General features: G+C 38.2%; 1 protein-coding gene across 2 annotated transcripts in view; it reads left to right on the top strand.

The window, feature by feature from the left end:
- The window catches only part of LOC137654629 (uncharacterized), a 129,704-nt gene that overhangs the window by 57,184 nt on the left and 50,862 nt on the right, over positions 1–21,658 (top strand). For both annotated transcript variants that reach the window (XM_068388428.1, XM_068388429.1), the window contains exons 5-6: positions 20,591–20,677; positions 20,960–21,045. In XM_068388428.1, coding sequence (XP_068244529.1) covers positions 20,591–20,677; positions 20,960–21,045 — 173 coding nt within the window. The remainder of the gene's footprint in view (positions 1–20,590; positions 20,678–20,959; positions 21,046–21,658) is intronic.

Below are 21,658 nucleotides of genomic sequence, written 5' to 3'. Positions count from 1 at the left end.
CAGTCCATGCAGTCACAGCTTGCGGTCTTAATGCGTGAGTGTCAGGCTGAGAAGGTTACACCTCCTCCTGCGATCGCTCCGCCTCACCGCAGTCCAGTCTGCCAGGCGTACGATGTTGAGGTTCCTCAGGATACCTTACCGCGTACTGAGTTGCCAGTTACCAGCGGTGTGCAGCAACCTCCGCCTTCCTTAAGGCAACCTCAGCAATGGGAGCAGGAATCTTATGCCTTACTTCCTCCGCTTCCGCTTGCGGTTCCACCAGCGAGGCAACAATCTCTTGAGGTACGACAACCTCTTCCATCAATGAGGCAGCCACCTCAGCACTCGCTGCAGCGACCTCAACCCTCCTCAAGGCGAGAGCCTCAACTCCTTAGGCTAGCACCTCAGGAACCTCAACTCGCGAGACAAGAACTGCGTTCTGCGCAGCCGCTACCTCAACTCTCGCAGCTCACACCTCAGGAACCTGCTACTGCGCATCCGCAACCCTTACAGCAAGCGCAACTCTTGAGGCAGCAACCTCATGCTATGAGTCAGCCACCTCAACGCATGCATCTGCCACTTTCTCCTCAACTTGAGCCTCTTCCCATTCAACTTGGAAATAACAAATGACAATATAACACCTCATTACTTTCATAACTTGCATTTGTAATCATATACATGTATGCCTACACAAACATTATGATAATGGAGGTTATTTGTATTACTTAATATAAAAATATATATGTATTCCTTGCAATATATTTTTAACAAAATCGCAAAATATGGCAAAAATATCTTCATAACAAAAATGAATCATGAGTTATGAATGTAAGGTAAATTTTATGTTGATATTAAAACCCCATGCAAGCATGCATGAAGTAATGCAGTGTTGCCAACAGGGCGAGTTTCCCTTTCCTGAGGTGAAGTAGATTATAGTACATTTAGTGCAGCTTAATTCTACGATTATCATGCCGGCTATCAAATTCATCAACAAAACAGTCTAAATCAATTCCCTCGGCACGTGCACTTTCAATGGACAGTAATGCGATATTACTCACTCTAGCACTGGTCATGGAATTTCTGAGAAATGTTACACGCCATGCAACACGCTCTGCTTACCTTACAGCATGCTCTACATACAGCATGCTCTGCATACAGCATGCTCTGCATACAACATGCTCTGCATACCTTACCGCATGCTTCTCAGTCACACATCTTTGGTTGTTGCCAACTCACTAGACTGTCAAGCAGTTTCATAACGTTGCCTTCTAGTCTGCTGCTTTTGCACCAGTGATACCCTCACTGAGAGAACTTAGCTTTTCTCGGATATGGTCCCTGTAGATGAGAAAGTGCTTTTCTCCCTCCTTCTGATATTCCCTTGAGGACTCTGTCATTTGGAGAGGAGCCTTTAGCTGCGTAGCCTCATATGGACTTTTATTTAAGCATAACATGCTTCCAGGGAAGGTAATGGTTCCACTTCAGTCGCTAACCCCGTCTGTTACCACACCTGCTCCCATAGACCTTGAGCTGTGTTGCAAGACATGCAGTCCAAGCTTAGTCCTTGTTAGAGGATTTTTTGTTTACGGAGTCAGTGTGTCACTGGGAAGACGTTCAACAACCAGCAGAAGTGACTTGTTGTGACGCAGTGCGGCAACCTCAGCAACCCGATAAGGAGTTGTCTGTACGACCCAGACAGTCTAGACAGCTTCGGGTTGTCACTGTACTTCCTCGCTTCCCCATGGTTGACAGTTCACAGACTGTGCAGCAGTACCATGATCTTGTGTCCGGCTCCGTCAGACGACTGGGTTTTAAGAGCTCCCACAAGTCGTCGCTGTCTGGAGATTCTCAGATGGACTATGGATCTGACCAAGGAACTGGGCCTCCTGGTCAATTTTGAGGAGTCTCAGCTCGTCCCATCCCAGACCATTGTCTCCCTGGGTATGGATCTTCAGAGTCGAGCTTTTCGGGCTTTTCCGTCGGCCCCAAGGATCTTCCAAGCCCTAGAATGCATCCAGAGCATGCTGAGAAGGAACCGATGCTCAGTCAGGTAGTGGATGAGTCTAACAGGGACACTTTCATCGCTGGCCCTGTTCATCGTGTTAGGGAGACTCCACCTCCCCCCCTTCAGTATCATCTAGCTGCTCACTGGATAAAGGACATGACGCTAGAGACGGTCTCAGTTCCTGTTTCCGAAGAGAGGAGGTCTTCTCTCGCGTGGTGTAAGAACAGCTTTCTTCTCAAGGAAGTCTACCTTTGGCTGTTCAGAAACCCGACCGCCGTCTCCTCTCGGACGCATCAGACACGGGCTGGGGTGCGACTTTGGACGGACAGGAATGCTCGGGAACATGGAATCAGGAGCAAAGGACACTTCACATCAATTGCAAGGAGTTGTTGGCGGTTCTTCTGGCCTTGATAAACTTCAAGTCCCTCCAGCTTAACAAAGTGGTGGAGGTGGACTCTGACAACACCACAGCCCTGGCTTACATCTTCAAGCAGGGAGGGACTCTTTCGTGAAGTTGTTCTAGATCGCAAGGGACCTCCTCATATGGTCTAAAGATCGAAAGCTCACGCTGGTAACGAGGTTCATTCAGGGCGGTATGAATGTCATGGCAGATCACCTCAGCCGGAAGGGTCAGGTCATCCCCACAGAGTGGACCCTTCACAAGAATGTTTGCAGCAGACTTTGGGCCCTGTGGGGTCAGCCAACCATAGATCTGTTCACTACCTCGATAACCTAGAGACTCCTGTTGTATTGTTCTCCGATTCCAGACCCAGCAGCAGTTCACGTGAATGCTTTTCTGCTGGATTGGTTCCATCTCGACCTGTATGCATTCCCGCCGTTCAAGATTGTCAACAGGGTACTTCAGAAGTTCTCCTCTCGCAAAGGGACACGGCTGACGTTGGTTGGCTCCGCTCTGGCCCGCGAGAGAATGGTTCTTAGAGGTACTGCAATGGCTGGTCGACATTCCCAGGACTCTTCCTCTAGGAGTGAACCTTCTACGTCTACCTCACGTAAAGAAGGTACACCCAAACCTCCACGCTCTTCGTCTGACTGCCTTCAGACTTTCGAAAGACTCTCAAGAGCTAGGGGCTTTTCGAAGGAGGCAGCCAGAGCGATTGCCAAAGCAAGGAGAACATCCACTCTCAGAATTTATCAGTCTCAAGGGGAAGTCTTCCGTAGCTGGTACAAGACCAATGCAGTTTCCTCAACCAGTACCACTGTAACCCAGATTGCTGACTTCCTGTTATATCTAAGGAAAGTAAGATCCCTTTCAGCTCCTACGATCAAGGGTTACAGAAGTATGTTGGCAGCGGTTTTCCGCCACAGAGGCTTGGATCTTTCCACCAACAAAGATCTACAGGACCTCCCTAGGTCTTTTGAGACCTCAAAGGAACGTCGGTTGTCCACTCCAGGCTGGAATCTAGACGTGGTCCTAAGGTTCCTTATGTCATCAAGATTTGAACCTCTCCAATCAGCCTCTTTTTAGGACCTCACATTAAAAACTCTTTTCCTCGTGTGCTTGACAACAGCTAAAAGAGTAAGTGAGATCCACGCCTTCAGCAGGATCATTGTTTTCACATCTGAAACGGCTACATGTTCCTTGCAGCTCGGTTTTTGCTAAACGAGCTTCCTTCACGTCCTTGGCCTAAGTCGTTCGAGATCCCAAGCCTGTCCAACTTGGTGGGGAATGAACTGGAGAGAGTACTTTGCCCAGTTAGAGCTCTTAGGTACTATCTAAAAAGGTCTTAACCTTTACGAGGACAATCAGAAGCCTTATGGTGTGCTATCAAGAAACCTTCTTTTCCAAGTTCTAAGAACTCAGTTTCTTACTATTCAGGCTTCTGATTAGGGAAGCACATTCTCATCTGAAGGAAGAAGACCTTGCTTTGCTGAAGGTAAGGACACATGAAGTGGGAGCTGTGGCTACTTCAGTGGCCTTCAAACAGAGCCATTCTCTGCAGAGTGTTATGGATGCAACCTATTGGAGAAGCAAGTCTGTGTTTGCATCATTCTATCTCAAAGATGTCCAGTCTCTTTACGAGTACTGCTACACCCTGGGACCATTCGTAGCAACGAATGCAGTAGTAGGCGAGGGCTCAGCCACTACATTCCCATAATCCCATAACCTTTTAACCTTTCTCTTGAATACTTTTTATGGGTTGTACGGTCGGCTAAGAAGCCTTCCACATCCTTGTTGATTTGGCGGGTGGTCAATTCTTTCTTGAGAAGCGCCGAGGTTAAAGGTTGTGATGAGGTCCTTTAGTATGGGTTGCAGCCCTTGATACTTCAGCACCTTAGAGTTGTTCAGCCTCCTAAGAGGAACGCTGCGCTCAGTAAGGAAGACGAACTTATTTAAGTCAGAGTAATGGCTCAAGTCGACTTCCTTACCAGGTACTTGTAATTTCATTGTTATTTTGAATAACTGATAATATGAAATACGGGATACTTAGCTTCTTGATATACATGTACACTGGTTTTCACCCACCTCCCTGGGTGTGAATCAGCTACATGATTATCGGGTAAGTTTAATATTGAAAAATGTTATTTTCATTAGTAAAATAAATTTTTGAATATACTTACCCGATAATCATGATTTAATTGACCCACCCTTCCTCCCCATAGAACCAGTGGACCGAGGAAAAATTGAAGTGGTGTCAACAAGAAGTACTGCGGTACCTGGCCACAGGTGGCGCTTGTGAGTGCGCCCCCCTCTTGTATAGCGATCGCTGGCGTATCCCTTCCGTAGAATTCTGTAGGGGCAACGGAGTTGACAGCTACATGATTATCGGGTAAGTATATTCAAAAATTTATTTTACTAATGAAAATAACATTTTTTAATATTTGTGTGAGAGAATACCAGGATTGCAGTTTTTTTTTTTTTATTCAATGAAGTCTGCATATTGTGGAACATGATTGGAGCCTTTCTTTGTATATACTGTAACAAACGCTTCTTTGTTCCTGTGCGAATACAAATGAGGTTATTGTACTTGCTGACGGGTGGAGGATAAGTCCCACCCACCCTGAATTTAGCTGCAGCTTGTATAAACGTACGGCTTTACTACCTTATAATCTAGCTTTTAATTTTTTTTTTTTTTTTTTTTTTTTTTTTTTTTTTTTTTTTTTTTTAGATTCAGTAATTATGCTAACGGATTGTTGTGTTTGAGGCCTATTATTAGAAGCAGCCAAGGATGTTAAGTATTTCCTTGCAATTTTAAATGTGATACAGTTTTCTTTCCTACCTGCCATTGTCCAACATATTTGCTTCTGGAAGACATGTCAGTTTCAGTTCTATCCCTCTCTAGTGTGGTCTTTTGACAACAACGTGAACTTAAGTAAGTTGGGTTTCTTGAGCCATTGCTGGTGCTCTTTCAGAGGAAAGTTCTTCCACCACCGAATGTTGAAGGAAGAGATGCCACCCTTCTTCCCTTCATTGTCTTCCCAATTCCAGAAGGCTACTAAGAATGTTTATATGGTATTGTTTAGTTGTGCTGTCTCCTCAGAGTCCCTGTGGCCTCTTTCCCATGGGTGAATCATCTTCCGCTTACAATACCCCATATAAACCGAACTTAAAGTTCTCTACTTGATCTTCGTTAGTCATCACTGCAACCTGTAATAGAGTATTAAATAAAAGACAGTTTCGACTGAGCTCTCTCCATGTGAGCATGAGAGGCAGTTTGATCCTGTGATGAATGCACCTTTTGGCTTGAGTTGAATATTTTTCGGCATATCGTAGAAACTTGACAACCGTTGACATAAATTTTGAGAACCTATCAGCATTTCCAGAATCATGGAGATTCAAAATTTCATGCCTTAAAGCATACCCTCAGGTAATCCCGAAGGAACTTGTTCTGATGCCATTTTAATCTGTTTTGTTCTAGTCCACAGTTTGCCTATACAATACTGCAGATATAAAAGTTTCTTTTTGGCACGTCTCTAATGGTCATTACTTTTAATCTTACCTAGGGTTTTGGCTTAGGAGCTGTGTATACATGTTCAGAGCAATATTGCCCCAAGAGTGTTTACAAAGTTAGCAAGGTCATGATCTAAACTCTAGCTGTTACAGGGAGTTTAGGTCATAGTTTAAATGACTGGCGGAATTGGGTACAGACAAAAGATTTATGCCTCAAATACAAAAATTAGGTCAAAGGTCAAGGATATTTCAGTGGCTAAATCTTCAATGGAATATGGTGAAACCACACTAAACGTAACAAAAACATCTCAAGAAAGAAATCTAAGCAAGGTCAGATTCTTTCTTTCATACTGCTTCTCCACCAGGAAGCCACTAGAAATGATATGGGGCTATTTTAGTTTACCCTGATAGTCAACCCAATGTTGAAGACCATATTGAAAGATTTCAATTAGGTGTGGAGAAGAGCATCATGAAAGGGGTTTCTAAACCTTTCAGATTATTTGCCTGGTTGTTGAAAGAATTTTCAGGCCATGTACATCATCTAATTCCTTTTCACGTCGGTTTCATTGGTCCCTCCCCTGATTTCCATGGTCCTTCATATAGATGCATACCAGTGGGGTGGGGGGCGGGGTCATTCAGAGGCGACTTTTGTTCGGAAAGTGGCCTCCTCAGTTTGCAGTATTTCACATATATTGGAACTAAAGACATTCTTCTTAACATGAAGAGATACTGTTCAGCAAAGGAACTGCCATATAAAGATTTTTGTAGATAACCAACTAGCTGTCGGTTACTTCAAAATGGGGGTAGTCCTGCTCGAGAATTCTCTTCACGCAGTGACTCTTCCCTTTATAAAGTTCCTTGAGGGGAGAGATGTTCCTCTCGTCATTCCTTCTGTCTGGTTCACTATCCAGACTGACATCCTGCATACAGAATGGACCTTGGACAAAGTTCTTTTTTTTTTTTTTTTTTTTTTTTTTTTTTGAAGATAATGGAGTTTGTTTTGGATCTCCAAATAGACCTGTTTGCGACAAAAGAAAATCATTGACTTCCACTACAGTATATGTAGCCCTGAATGTGGGCTCTCAAGTAGTGGCAAGGGATGCTCTTGAATCAATATGGAACAAATTGTCATTAATCTATCTGTTTGCTCCACTGAGTTTGATTCCGAAGTCTTTGAATATCATTCTGGAAATTTCAGAGACAGCTGTGCTAATAGCTTCACCTTGGCCAAACGGCCTGTGCTTCAGCATCTTTAAGCCAAGACTGCCCCCTCTTTGGTCTGCACAGGTGTATCAAAGTATGAAGTCTGATTACTGTGCCTTTGCTTCCTCCGTTCTGATCAAGAATCTTCATGTTACGGTTTTCTCCTGTATTTTTTAGAAGAATTTTTCAGCCCACAATATGAATTATTTGATGAGCTTCAAGAGGTCTTCATCTTCAAGACCTTACCAATTTGTGTGGAAACTTGGATGGGTTTTGTAAGGAATAAATCACCTCGTCAGATAACCCAGTACTATTTGGCTTCCTTTCTGGTCCACCTCTTTGAGGATAGGAAGCTCCAGCCTTCAATTATCTTGTTATATAATTGCATTAAAGGAACATCTCGAAGTATGCATTTGATGCGGATCTAAAATTTGACATGTTTCCTAAGGTCACCCAGTCTATTGCATTGCATAGACCATATCTACCAAGTCATATTGTCTCTTGGTCTGGATAGGATTCTTGAGTTTTTGGCTAAGTTAAATAATTCCTCCAACTCCATTAAAAAACTTTAAAAAGCTATATTTTTAATAGTTTTAGTCTTGGGAGCAAGAGTTGAACTGGCTGCCTGTCCCGAGGGACCAGGAGTTAATTACCATATCCCAGGTAGTCTTCTAATTTTGACCCTGGCCTGCCTCATCTTAGCCAAAAACCAAAAGTATCTAAAGAGATGAGATCTGCATTACATTTTGGCTCTTGAGGGTAGGGAGGTTGTAACCTCTGGATAATGATTACCATGCAACTGAATTTATAGGGATCCACACCCTCAGAAGGTAACTGGTTTAAAAAAACCTAGACCAATAAGTCCCTCACAACAAGTGCTATCCATGTTTTGATGATCTTCCTAATTAAAAATACAGTACTGATTCTGTCTTCATCTCTAAAACCCATGATGTGAGAAAAATATTCTTCACCAGCATTCTTTATTAATAGTCCTTGGATTACTGTGGTAGTGAATTATGACGATTCATTATTACGAATAGGCTCTCATAAGGTGTGTACTTTAAAGTCGGCATAATTTGGTTTTGAGCAATGATGTTTGATTTGTTAATACAGTACTATGAATTACTTGCCGTAGCGGAGACCAGTTAAGGGGACCGTCCACTATGTCCTGCATTTTTTTTTCTAATTCAAAATACACCATTTTTATATGTTTTAGACACACAATACCTTCAGTATATAAAAATTTCAAGACATTTGATCAAAAACTTTGATTTATTAGCAAAAATCAGGATTTTTAAAAAGAAATTTAAGTACATTTTTCTCTACTAATATGACATCAGTTGTATTGAAAATTATACTTCTTTATAAACCGAATAATTCTGTGAGACAGATTTTCAATTTTCCTTTTCTTTTTTTTAATGAATTTTTTCTTAATTTTTTTTGTCTAGATGCAAAATAATCACGAAAAAAGAGAAAAAAGAAAAAGGAAAATCAAAATTTTATCTCAAAAAATTTTGGAGTTTTTATTCCTTTTCAATATCTTTCTCTCTAAAATTGAACAATAAATGAGAAAAATGAAATGTACCGTAAATGTTTTTGACTCATGATTTTCCAAAGATTTGCTAAAAATGTTCACATTTTTCTTAGAAAAATCAAAAAACCATTATCATGATAACCTTGCTTAGTACTTTTATTGTTTATTCCTACATGAAGGCTTCTTAAATGAGGTATTTAAATCATAAGTTTACTAATACAATTGGTGTGAGGGTGTCATCAGTTGTCAGCGCCCTCTCATTGTTGCCAGAGTTTTAGTTAGAATGGTCCAGCTTAGTACTCTTGTTCATGTTTCCCTCTCTTCTTGGTTTGTTTTTGCTGCTCTCTGCTTGCTTTTTGTTCTTTCTTTGACCTTAGTGTGGCCTTGCTATATAGTTCACGAGGACGTTGCGAAAACACAATATACATACGAACTGCAAGTGAACAAACACACATGCATCATAACTCCTATACATCTTTGAAACTTGTTGGTCTTCTCGTAAATTGTAGTTTGCGTTCTCCTACCCTCTACCAATGTCTTCCATCTTTGCCAGACGTAGAAGATTTTGAAATGTGAGTGAAAAAATCGCTATGTACATGCAAAACTAAACACGCAAAGACGATTCTGTCAAACTCAGTCATGCTGACGATGCAGTAAGATAACGTCATCATTTCATGACCGCTTTATCTTCATTATTTTATAGAAATAATTGGCTGAAACTTCTGGAGAGCATGTACGACATGGTTCTGCATACAAAGAAACAATAAAACTATTTTTGATTTTTTAAAGTTATGTCAAACACCATAGCGGACGGTCTGCTTAATGTAGTTGCGTGGCCGCATAGTTGTGCTTACCTGTCAGTTTAGCATCTCATTACCATCTTAGCTGACTATATGTATTTGGGATTTTGGTGCCTTTATTTGCTGTGCATTGTGTTTGGAAAGCTTAAGGGAGACTCATTCTGATAGCAGTGCATCCAAAAAGTGGAAAGCCATTACGATAGAAAATAAAGTGGAGGTGTAAAGCAAAATGAAAAAGGATCGACTACTACAAACATATGTGCACATGTGTCAGGCCTTCGTTGGTCTACGGATGCGACTGTCATCATGTATAAACATCACATCCTTGAGCATATGAAAGGATCAGCCTCTCCGAAGTCGAACATTATTACGTAACAACATAATGGTCTTGTAATTGAGATGGAGTAATTATTAGTGCTCTGGTAGGATGAACAGAATCAGCGGCGTTTTCAGTGCGCCTTATGGTGATTCGGAAGGCAAAGCTTTTTTTTTGAGACCTTGAAGGGACAAAAGTGGGAAGGAAGTGAAAGAGGAGGTTTTTGTCAGTAGGGGTTGGTTTGTAAGATTTAATGTTGGTGCTATTTTGCATAACCTTAGGGTGCTAGGTGAAGCAGTTAGTGCTGATATTGAAGGTGAAGCAGTTAGTGCTGATATTGAAGCAGTCAGTGAATTTGCTGATGCATTGGCTGAGATTATTTGGGAAGGGGGGTTTTGTACTAAACAAGTCTTCAATGTGGATGAGACAGGTATATTTTGGAAGCATGTACATTGCCAAGGAGGTGAAGACTGCACCAGGACACAAAGTTGAGAAGGAGAGACTGACTTTTCTTGTGGGCAGTGTTTCTGACAACTACAAGCTGAAGTTTAGGCTTGCAGATAAAGCTGGGAATCCCATGGCACTCTACTCAAGGTGGTTTGGAAGAGCCAGCTACTTGCCATCTGGAAGTCAAATAGGAAGGAATGGGTGACCCTCTTTGTTATTTGAAGACTGTTTTTTCAACCACTTTGTGCCTGGACAATGTCCCAGTCCCCCTGCCAACTTAGCTGACTTCCATTCCAATGTCAAGGTGTTTTATTGCCCACTTGACACTACTTCCCTGTTACAGCCTGGGGACCAAAGTTCAATTATTTCCTTCAATGCCTGTTACCTCTGTAGGAAAATTGCTGTGGCTTTGAAGGCAACAAAGAGGAAAGACATGACCCTCAAGATGCTCTGTAAGCTTGGCATGAGGTGAAGCAAGCCAACATGAATGGTGTCTAGAAGAGGCTTTGTCCCCAGTTTGCTAATGGTTTCTTTGGCTTTGAAGTGACAGTGGAGGCTGTCACCAAGAAGGTTGTTGATGTAAGCAAGCAGCTGGATCTTGAGGTGGATGCTAATGTCACAGAACTTCTGGCATCTCATGAAGAACGGTCTTCTAAGGACCTCATTGAGTCCATGAAATTTACAGCCAAGATATTGGCAGAAGGTTTTGCCCTGCTAGAGGGAGCAATGGTGAAGTTTGAGGAACAGGATCCCGCAATGGAAAGATTTATGAAGCCAACATTTTGTGCAATTGAAGAAGACACAGATCTGATGTGTTTCTCAAAAGTAAACTTGCTTTCGAGAATCACACCTAAAATTTTGAGTCATACAGAGTTAAAGAAACATTATTAATAATGAGATTTGTGTGTTGAGGAGCAACTGTCCTTGATCTACTTACATCATACTATTGAGTTTTGTTAGGATTCAGTTTCATCCCCCATAACTTGCACCATGCACTAATTTTAGCTAGATCTCTATTAAGGGATTCAGCAACCTCATCTATATTCAGGAGATGGAGTTGTTGCAAACAAAGTAGTATCATCTGCATATGCAACAAGCTTGTTATCTAAGCCAAACCACATGTCATGTGTATATAGTATGAAAAGTAATGGGCCAAGAACACTACCCTGAGGAATACCAGACATCACATTCCTATACACACTATGGTGCCCATCAACAACAACCTTTTGTGATCCATTACTTAAAAATTCATTATTGATGCCGAGAAAAGACCCTCCCACTCCCTACTGTTTTGAGCTTAAAAACAAGGTCGTCATGATTAACACGGTCAAAGGCAGCTCTAAAATAAATGCCAATCATACGAACTTCCTGACCACAATTAAGGGCTTTCTGTACAGCATTGGAGAAGGTGAAAAGAGCATCACATGCTCCAAGGCCTTTATGAAAGCCAAATTGCAAACTAGGGAATAGAAGAGTACCTTCAGCAAACCTACTTAGACGTTTTGGCAAAAGGCATTCAAAAACTTTAGATAATATGGGAGGTATGGAAATTGTTCAGTAATTGGTTGGACTTGAGCTACCACAAACACATTTACATAGCTGAGTAACATTACCAATTCTCCAACAAGTGCTATAACTCTTCTTGAAAACTTGCACAAAATAACATAACTGGAGCTAAGAAATCTGCTGTCTATAAAAAACAAAAGAAAAGTACCCCTTGAGTCTACACCTCCGTAAGCATCAAGGTCCCTCAAGAGAGCTTAATTTCACGAGATTCAAATGCTAAACTAATGAGTTTTTTTTTTCAGTTGAAGCATAAAAACTTTGAGCGAAAGCTCTAAGCTGAGTATAGTTATTCCAAGTCTAATCTGATCTGTTACCCTTCCAAAGATGATAGACCTCCTGTTTCTCTAAATAAGCAAGTCTACAATTATCATTGAACTATGGTTTGTCTTTCACTTAGTACCTTAGCACACGAGAAGGGATAAGTCCATCAATTATGTTGACTAGATTCTCATTGAAAGAAACAACAGGATCAACTCTATTATACAAATGTTACCAATTCAAGCCCAAAAGATCACTCAAAATGCCATTCCAGTCTGCTTGAGATTTTATATAAACCTTTATTGAGTATGATATATCTGGGATAGAGTGCTCAGTCTTCACCACAAATGAAATCAAGGCATGACCAGATGTCCCAACTGGAGAGCCAACCTTAGTTGTTATAACGCCAGAGAAGTCTGTGTATATGAGGTCCAAGCAGTTACTTCATTTGTGAATTGCTCACAGCTTGATTCAGAGGCAAAAACCAAAGCTCTTAAGCCATGGCAATCAGTAGGAGAAACAGAATTTAGCCACTCCCTATGGTGATCATTGAAGTCACCAACAAAAACTAAAGCCCAATCTATCATCATCATGTATTTTATCCATAATGGTAAGAAGACCATCAAAGATAGAATCATCCATGTCTGGATTCCAGTAAATCAAACACATATAGAAGTTATGCCTGCCACAAGGTTTTACTGTATTACCTGAATCTCATGACATCCACATTCATAGGACTCGTGAGAAGCAGGGTACTCGGTTCTGATATACACCGCCATTCCCCTGGCCCTAGGAATGACATCCCTTTTCAAAATTTATTTCTCAAAACCAGTTATAAGTAGCTCAAATGAGTGCTTCATATTAGAATCCAAAGTTTCTGAGCACAAAAGAATATCATACTATCTGGACGCAACTGTTAGCTCTTGAATATTTGCATGAAGACCACAAATATTGCAATACAGTAAATGACACTGACGAAGTCTATGAGGTACTGGTCCGGGATTTTTTCTCAATGTTGCCAGACAGCATAGGAATTAATGGTAATAAAAAAAAACATCAGTCTTAAAAACTAAATTAACTATAATAGCAAAAACAATATGTACAGAAATATGAATAAAGTGATTGATAAAACCCCTAGACTATAGATGAAAAGTTGGAAAAATTGGTCAGCATGGCAGAGCCGATACACCATGGAAGGCTAAAAATCCTCCAGGATAGCCACTTCATCTGAATGGAGGACAATAAGGATTTTGAAAAGAAAACAAAAGAGATAAGGAAAAGACAAAGGTAACCTTGATAAACCACCATGCATCCATGGCCCTACTATTGAACCTGTCCAACACACCATTTCCAAAAAGCAAGAAGAGAAAAAAAAGGCAGAATAATGTGCCCGGGTATACCCTCAAGCAAGAGAACTCTAACCTAAGACAGTGGAAGACCATGGTACAGAGGCCATGGCACTACCCAAGACTAGAGAACAATGGTTTGATTTTGGAGTGTCCTAGAAGAGCTGCTTACCATAGCTAAAGTCTCTCTTCTACCCTTACTAAGAGATAAGTTGCCGCTGAACAATTATAGTGCAGTAATTAATTTCTGCTGTGGAAAATGGTAATCTCTCCGTTGTCAAATGTATGAGGACAGAGGAGAATGTGTAAAGAATAGGCCAGAATATTGTGTGTATGTGTAGGCAAAGAAAAAATAGGCCATAACCATAGAGAGTGGTTCAATGTAGTATTGTCTGGTAGTGTCTCCTGTACCTGCACCTTAACCCTCTACCTTTGCAGCTTCTCCAACACCACCTCCAGCTTCTCCAGCACCTTGTCTAATATCTCGAGTATCTCGTCCTGACTCCAGCTTCTTCAGCATCTTCCACTTCTTCCTCCCACTAAGCCTGTCTCTCCACCACTTGCATAGCCCCCCTCCGGTATGCAGGCCAACCACTTGAATGAAAGTTAGGTAACAGACAGGCGTGAAGACCGAGAATCCGTGAATACTCGCTGTCCTAGTGTGGGGTAACTCCTAACCTTACCAACACGCTGCCCATTGCCTACATGCAATCGACTAACACACTAAGTACTGCCTAATATTGGTTTTTACTTTGTTTCTATCACAGTACTGTATAAGTATTGTGTAAATTAACACTTCACTAAGTGTACAGTACATGTGCACACGTTTACATGTACCGTACATTGTAAGGCTACGGTACAGTACAGTGCATAACACTACAGTAGTCATCGGGACACTCTTAACAACAAAACACTGTTGTTTCTTTCTAATAAAACACTCACTGATACTGTAATGCATACATTATTACTGTATAATGTGTACAGTACTATAATTACAGTACAGCTTGACTGTTTTGTTCTCGTTCGGACGACTTAACGGTTTAACAACTAAGCGCACACTTTGCCTACATTTATATGTTGTAGAGTACAACAATAATTTAAGCACATTACTGTACAGTATAGTTAATAAACAATGCTATACATTACTGTAATACTGTACTGTACAATATGTATATAATACTGTAATTAAGGTTAACAGAGTGGACATATTTTATAAAAAGACCACTAACCATTTTCTTACGAAGTGCTACTCAGTCATGAAACATGACGCAACTCCTGATGCTTCGCCTCTTGTGCAGTACTGTAGGGAGTTACACATCTGCAGTACATTACCTGGTGAAGGTAAAAACTTTACCGGTATTTATACTACTGTATACATAATCATCAGTTTTTTACATGAAAACTTGATTCTGCTCATAAGTGACTGAAGCGGTCGAGACAGCACACGATAGGAGGGACAATATATTCTCTCTCTCTCTCTCTCTCTCTCTCTCTCTCTCTCTCTCTCTCTCTCTCTCTCTCTCTCTCTCTCTCTCTCTCTCTCTCTCTGTGTGCGTGGGTGCGTGCGTGCGTGTTGGGGGGTGGTTTAAGACGTCATTCGATTTCATCAGCTGATCTGTACCTCTAGCCAACATAACGTATATGAACTGAAAGATGTCTTAAAATAATCCTGGTTTTCGATGTTATCTGAACTTCGTTTAATAATTTTTGTACTTTTCTATTATCAATTCAAGATGTATTTTAACAACAGAAATTACTGATTGTTTTTATTTTGGTTTTGTTGTCGGCTGTTTTCAAGGTCCCGACGGTATCACGATTATGCTCACATATAGTTAACAGGGTATTGTTGATGAGATTTTGCTCCTTATCACGTAATCCTTGAAAAAAAAAAAGAAAACTGTTCAACGAACTCTCTTCGGTTAGAGTTCTCTTGCTTGAGGGTGCACTCAGGCACACTATTCTATCTTAATTCTCTTTCTCTTGTTTTGTAAAAAGTTTTTATTGCTTATATAGGAAATATTTATTTTAATGTTGCTCTTCTTAAAATATTTGTTTTCTTCGTTACCTTTCCTCACTGAGTTAGTTTCCTGTTGGAGCCCCTGGGCTTATAGCATCCTGCTTTTCCAACTAGGGTTGTAGCTTAGCTAATAATGATAATAATAATGATATTAAAATGCGTATCGAATAATAACAGACGAATCAGCTATTGATATCGACGATCTACATTCACAAATAAAGAGCTGCGATGTACTGTGAACATGCTAAATAGTAAACATCTACATTTACAACTATGTACATTTATTAGTAAAATTAGATTAATTTCTTGGTACTACATTAAAAACTATAATTTATTTGTTTGTAAGCTTAGTCATATTTACCTCTCTAACTCTCGCTCCTCCTCTTAGACCGGAAGTTCAACTCGTGTTACATCGGACATCTCGTGCTACCAAAATATATTTGTCTGGGTTTTGGCCGGTTATCATCACCATGCTGGCCACTGCAGATTAGGGATGGTGGCAGACTTTAATCTGATCACCTACAGCAAACTAACCTAGTATGGATGGCACTAGTACAGCTTTGCTAATCCTGGTGATACACAATCCCTGTCACCACAGGTTATCCCCACTCAGAAAGGGATTTGTATGTTTAGGGCATGGTAGTTTATGAATGGTAAGGTATTGTTTTCTATTTTTCTTCATCATCGTTGTCTCCTCCTCCTTCCTATTGACGCAAAGGCCTAGGTTAGATTTCGCCAGTCATCTCTATCTTGAGCTTTTAATTCAATACTTCTCCGTTCATCATCTACTTCACGCTTCATATTTCTAAGCCGTATAGGTCTGGGTCTTCTAACTCTTCTACAGTAGTGTTTTGTGGAGCCCAGCTGAATGTTTGTTGAACTAAACCATCTCCATCTACCTCTCATCATGATCTCTTCCACATATGGCACTTGAGTAATCTCTCTTATAGTTCCATTTCTAATCCTGTCTTGACATTTTAACTCCAATATCCTTCTGAGGTCTTTGTTCTCAAATCTACTAAATCTATTGGAGATTGTTTCATTGTCATGCCATAACTCATGTCTATAGAAATAACACAAATCTCAGTAAATGATATATAATCTTTTTGATTTCTAAATTTTACTTGACCTAGCCATTATCTGTTTCACAAAACTCTAATTCTAAAGACCCTGTATTGGAGATCATAGTTCCTAAATACTTAAATGATTCTATATTAAACATCTATAGTATATGTATGTACACTTTTATGTACAGTATGTACATTGAGTATGATATATACAGTGGAACCTCTACATACGAATTTAATCCGTTCCAGAACCAACTTCGGATGTAGAAAATGTTCGGATGTCGAAACGAATTTTCCCATAAGAATACATTGAAATAGGATTAATCCGTGGTTGAGCCCAAAAACCTATGATAACTTCTTAATAAACTTCTACACATAATTTTCCCATGAGAATAATGAACACTAAATTAGATAATAGACATGTAAATAAGAAGAATAGACATGTAAATAAGAAGAATTAGCAAAAAATGATAAATAAGAAACAGGTTTTTAGCGTCACTTTACCTTAGAAACTCCAGCGCAGGTGTTGTTAGTCTTGCTACGCAGAGAGGAGACGGACGGGCGGCGAGGAGGTAGAGAGGTTAACTACGATAAACGTACACTACCGTAACTTATTCTAACTTACACTAAGTGAACTTTAACATAACTTAGCTTATTTTTTTTTTTTTTTATAATTTATATTTTTTTTTACATTTTCTTTTTTTCTTTTTGATGATTAATTTTAATCACTTTCACTCTCTACACTTAAAATTGATTGAATTTTTTTCTCTTCACTCTTTGCTGTTTTCTTTGAACCACTTCCTTCCTCTTCATCACGAGTTCGCTTCGTAGTTTTTTTTAAAGAAGTTATCAATAGAAAGTTGCTTGGTACAGCTTTTCAGAATGTTTCGAAAATAAGTTAGGGAAACATCATCAAACTGCGCAACTACACGACAAACCTACAATTTCTTTGGATGGTATTTGTCGATGAAGTCGACCACGTCTTGATATTTTCCTAACACCTCTTTTATTTGCGTGGAACTTATTGCAAGTTCACTTATACGGACGCCACGCTCATGCTTTTCAATAATTCTTTGCTTTACTTCTAAAGAAAGTATTCCCTTATTCCTTTTCTCACCACTACCACTACCACTTGCGAAACTAAGCCTTTTAGGACCCATGATTTTCGTAAAATACCGTAAAAGGATGAACGTAAAAAATCACGATTAAAAAACAATTAATAGCAGAACGCACAGGGCAAAACCACACACAGCCAACGAGAACAGAGGACTGACCCAAGCCACGCTAATTGAGGGTCCCTCCGAGGTTGAAGTGCTGCCTTCTATTGGCGGAAATAAAAAACACATCAGGCGCTATGAGCACCGACTACGCATACGAGTATTGTTTACTTCAGGTGTCGAAAAAAAAATTCGGGTGTAGAGTAGGAACGTGTTCGAATTGTACTTCGTGTGTCGAAAAATTCGGAAGCAACTGGTACGACGAAAATTGCTTACTTCATGTGTCGAAATAAAATTCGGGTGTAGAGTAAAAAATTTGCTCGAATTTTACTTCGGATGTTGGAAAATTCGGATGTAGATACGTTCGGATGTAGAGGTTCCACTGTACTCTATATAAATCTGACTTACGACTAAAATTGACTTCCTTACACATCGTAAGAACTGATATTGTTCGTAACCTGAGGACCTACTATACAATTTCAGGACATCCAGAGCTTCACGGAAGTGTTATGACAGGCATCTGGTGTTCTTCAGAGCCATCCCTTAGGGGTTGAGAGTCAGATTTGTTACTTTTCCTCTTCTATAGGCTACAGTACAAACGTGTAGCACAGTAATTATAAGTTATTGATTGGTGGTACAGTGAACCCTCGCTACTTCGCGGTTTGACCATCGCGGATTCACCACTAAGCGGATTTTTTCCATAACCCATATATATACAGTAATATATATATATATATATATATATATATATATATATATATATATATATATATATATATATATATATATATATATATATATATATATATATATATATATATATGCATGCATGCATGCATTTATGTATATATGTATATATGTATATATGTAGGTATGTATAGGTGTATACATATAAATATATATATATATATATATAAACACACACACATATATATATATATATATATATATATATATATATATATATATATATATATATATATATATATATATATATACTGTATATATATATATATATATATATATATATATATATATATATATATATATATATATACTGTATATATATATATATATATATATATATATATATATATATATATATATATATATATATATATATATATATCTACCTAATATATATATATATATATATATATATATCTACCTATATATATATATATATATATATATATATATATATATATATATATATATATATATATATATATATATATATATATATATATATATATATATATATATCTACATATATATCTACATATATATCTACATATATATCTACATATATATATATATATATATATATATATATATATATATATATATATATATATATCTACATATATATATATATATATATATATATATATATATATATATATATATATATATATATATATATATATATATATCTCTACACACACATATATATATATATATATATATATATATATATATATATATATATATATATATATCTACATATATATATATATATATATATATATATATATATATATATATATATATATATATATATATATATATATATATATATATATCTACACACATATATATATATATATATATATATATATATATATATATATATATATATATATATATATATATATATATACATATATATCTAAAGTAGGAAGATTTGATGTAGTTCTAAGGGAAAAGTATGGGAAATATGTCTGGGTAATAAGCAAAGCTCTACCTCCAGTTTGTTTCTTCTTTATGATCAGAGATAAATGTAAACAAAACATTGGTTGCCATTTTTTATCGTGCTTTTTAGCGTGTTTAGGAAATGCATGATATAAAATCGCCTTTAATATTTGTGCCTGTTTTAGTTTAGGGTACTGTAGTACATGCATTAAGTGTTCTGTACATTAAAGGGTAGTTTGTTAACAGTACTACGTACAAGGGAAGGTTTTAAAAGTCTGAATATACATGTTAAATAAATAGGTAAATATGGTGTCACTACTTCGCGGATTATCACCTATCGCGGCCGCGTCTGGAACCTATCTACCGCGATAAACGAGGGTTCACTGTACTGTTGACCTTCATAGTGGACTAGTCTTTTCTTTATTACTCTGTTACTAGTTCTTGAAGACCACACAACACGTAAACTCTGAAAAAGGGCTTTTGACAAAGGAAAAACCTAGTTTTGGAAGGTGTTTTGTGAATTCCAGGATACTTCTTCCACCCGAGCTTCATGCTTGGTAGTGGGACAATAGATTCTCACTTAGAAAAGGTAGTAGGCAACTGGCTGCAAGTTGTTGTTCAGGTAGACTGGTTCTCAGCTATAGCATTGATTAATTCGGCTATGTCGTAATGAAGTCTCCCGTAGCAGACGGTTTTCATCATTGAATGTTCAAGAGTACCTGAACTCTAAGGTGTCTCGCACATTGAGTCCGTTCTTTGCCTGTTAATATGCTGGCCCTAGAGCAGGGAAGACAATATTGGTATTTGTTTTAGTGGGTTCCCTGTTCAAGTTTTTTATCAAAACTACCATTTTAATAAGAAAAAAAAAGGAATATTAAAATCTGAAAAAAGAATTCTGACTAGACTGCTGTACAAAGGAGTCTCCTTTATAGATTTACATATATTTATAAATCCATGCTGTACTGAGAGAGCAGTAGGTGAACCGCGATATGGCAAGGGAGTTCTTTACTACTGATATGTATTTATATTGTCCCTTCAGTCCTTAGTTGAACCTACTTTGTAAACTAGTTATCTTTGTCACTGCTTATATTTTTCTATCTTTTTGTTCCACCTCTTATATCATTCATTTTCTGCAAATATGTGTCACTGAATGGGAGATTTTTGTGTGAGGCTATATGGTCTAAATATTTATATCTATCTTTATATTGTACTTTCAATTTTTGTATCTATTAGGCCACCACCACCAGGCATGGGAAAAGCAGCAAGGCGAGAGTGGCGGGAGAGAGAGATAGAACGGGTGCAGTGCATAAGGGAAGGCAGGTAATGTATAAATTAATTCCTAATCTATTAAATGTATCCTTTTATAGAAAAATTGATAAAAAATTATATTGCAGTTATTTGTTGAATTATAAGATTTTTGCTTAGATTTTAGGCATTAATAAAGTAGAAATTTTCTTTTGCCCCTTTCTCTTACTAGTTTGTAAAATTTTTAAATCAATTCTTGTTAGGTTCAGTTCACATGTTAATCAACAGTGAAACATTTCTTATAAAGTTATTACTTAATTATGTAAGGTTTATCTAAACAATTAAAAAAATTTACAGGCCCATCAATCACTTGATCAACCACGAATCTTCAAATGGCATAGCACTTGAAAATAGTACAAACTTTAAGGTGTCACAGCAAAGTGGTAAGTTTCTATATATATTACTATGGCACTCAGTGAATTTTGGAAGTAAAATAATGAACATGGACAAGAAACTAATATTATTAATGACGTGTGTAGCATTACTTGTTTTTCCAGTTATCTTAGGGAATTTCACTTTGAAGGTATATTAAGACCCCTTATATTCTAGTACTTTTCCAAACAATTTATCCAGTGCCCTCTTGTCTTATTAACTTTTTTCCTAACATATTAGAAATATACACACTTCCCAATCTAACTTTCGATCATTCCACCTGACCAAACGTTTGCGATCATTCTGATCTATCCTTTTACCCATGCTAACCTCTATACTACTATTTAGTATTTCCACACCTCTTAACTTTTCATGTTTCATACACAATATGCATAATGCAAATGGTTAGGCTCAACAGCTTTAGTCAGTTTTCTTCAATTTGCATTTCAGATCCACACTTCTATGATTGAATGTTGCTTCAACAATCTCTGTTTAAATTCTGAATGCACACTGCCACTTTTCTTGTATCATAGAGTCTGTGACTGTCATTAAACATATTTAGTCTTAAATACTGATAAGAGTCAACTTCTCCCATTTTTACACCATTTCCAAGAACAATTGATT

The sequence above is a fragment of the Palaemon carinicauda genome, chromosome 15 (assembly GCF_036898095.1).
Source record: "Palaemon carinicauda isolate YSFRI2023 chromosome 15, ASM3689809v2, whole genome shotgun sequence".
Lineage (NCBI taxonomy): Eukaryota > Metazoa > Arthropoda > Malacostraca > Decapoda > Palaemonidae > Palaemon > Palaemon carinicauda.
The sequence above is the reverse complement of the archived record's forward strand: the minus strand, read 5'-3'. Positions and strand labels throughout refer to the sequence as shown.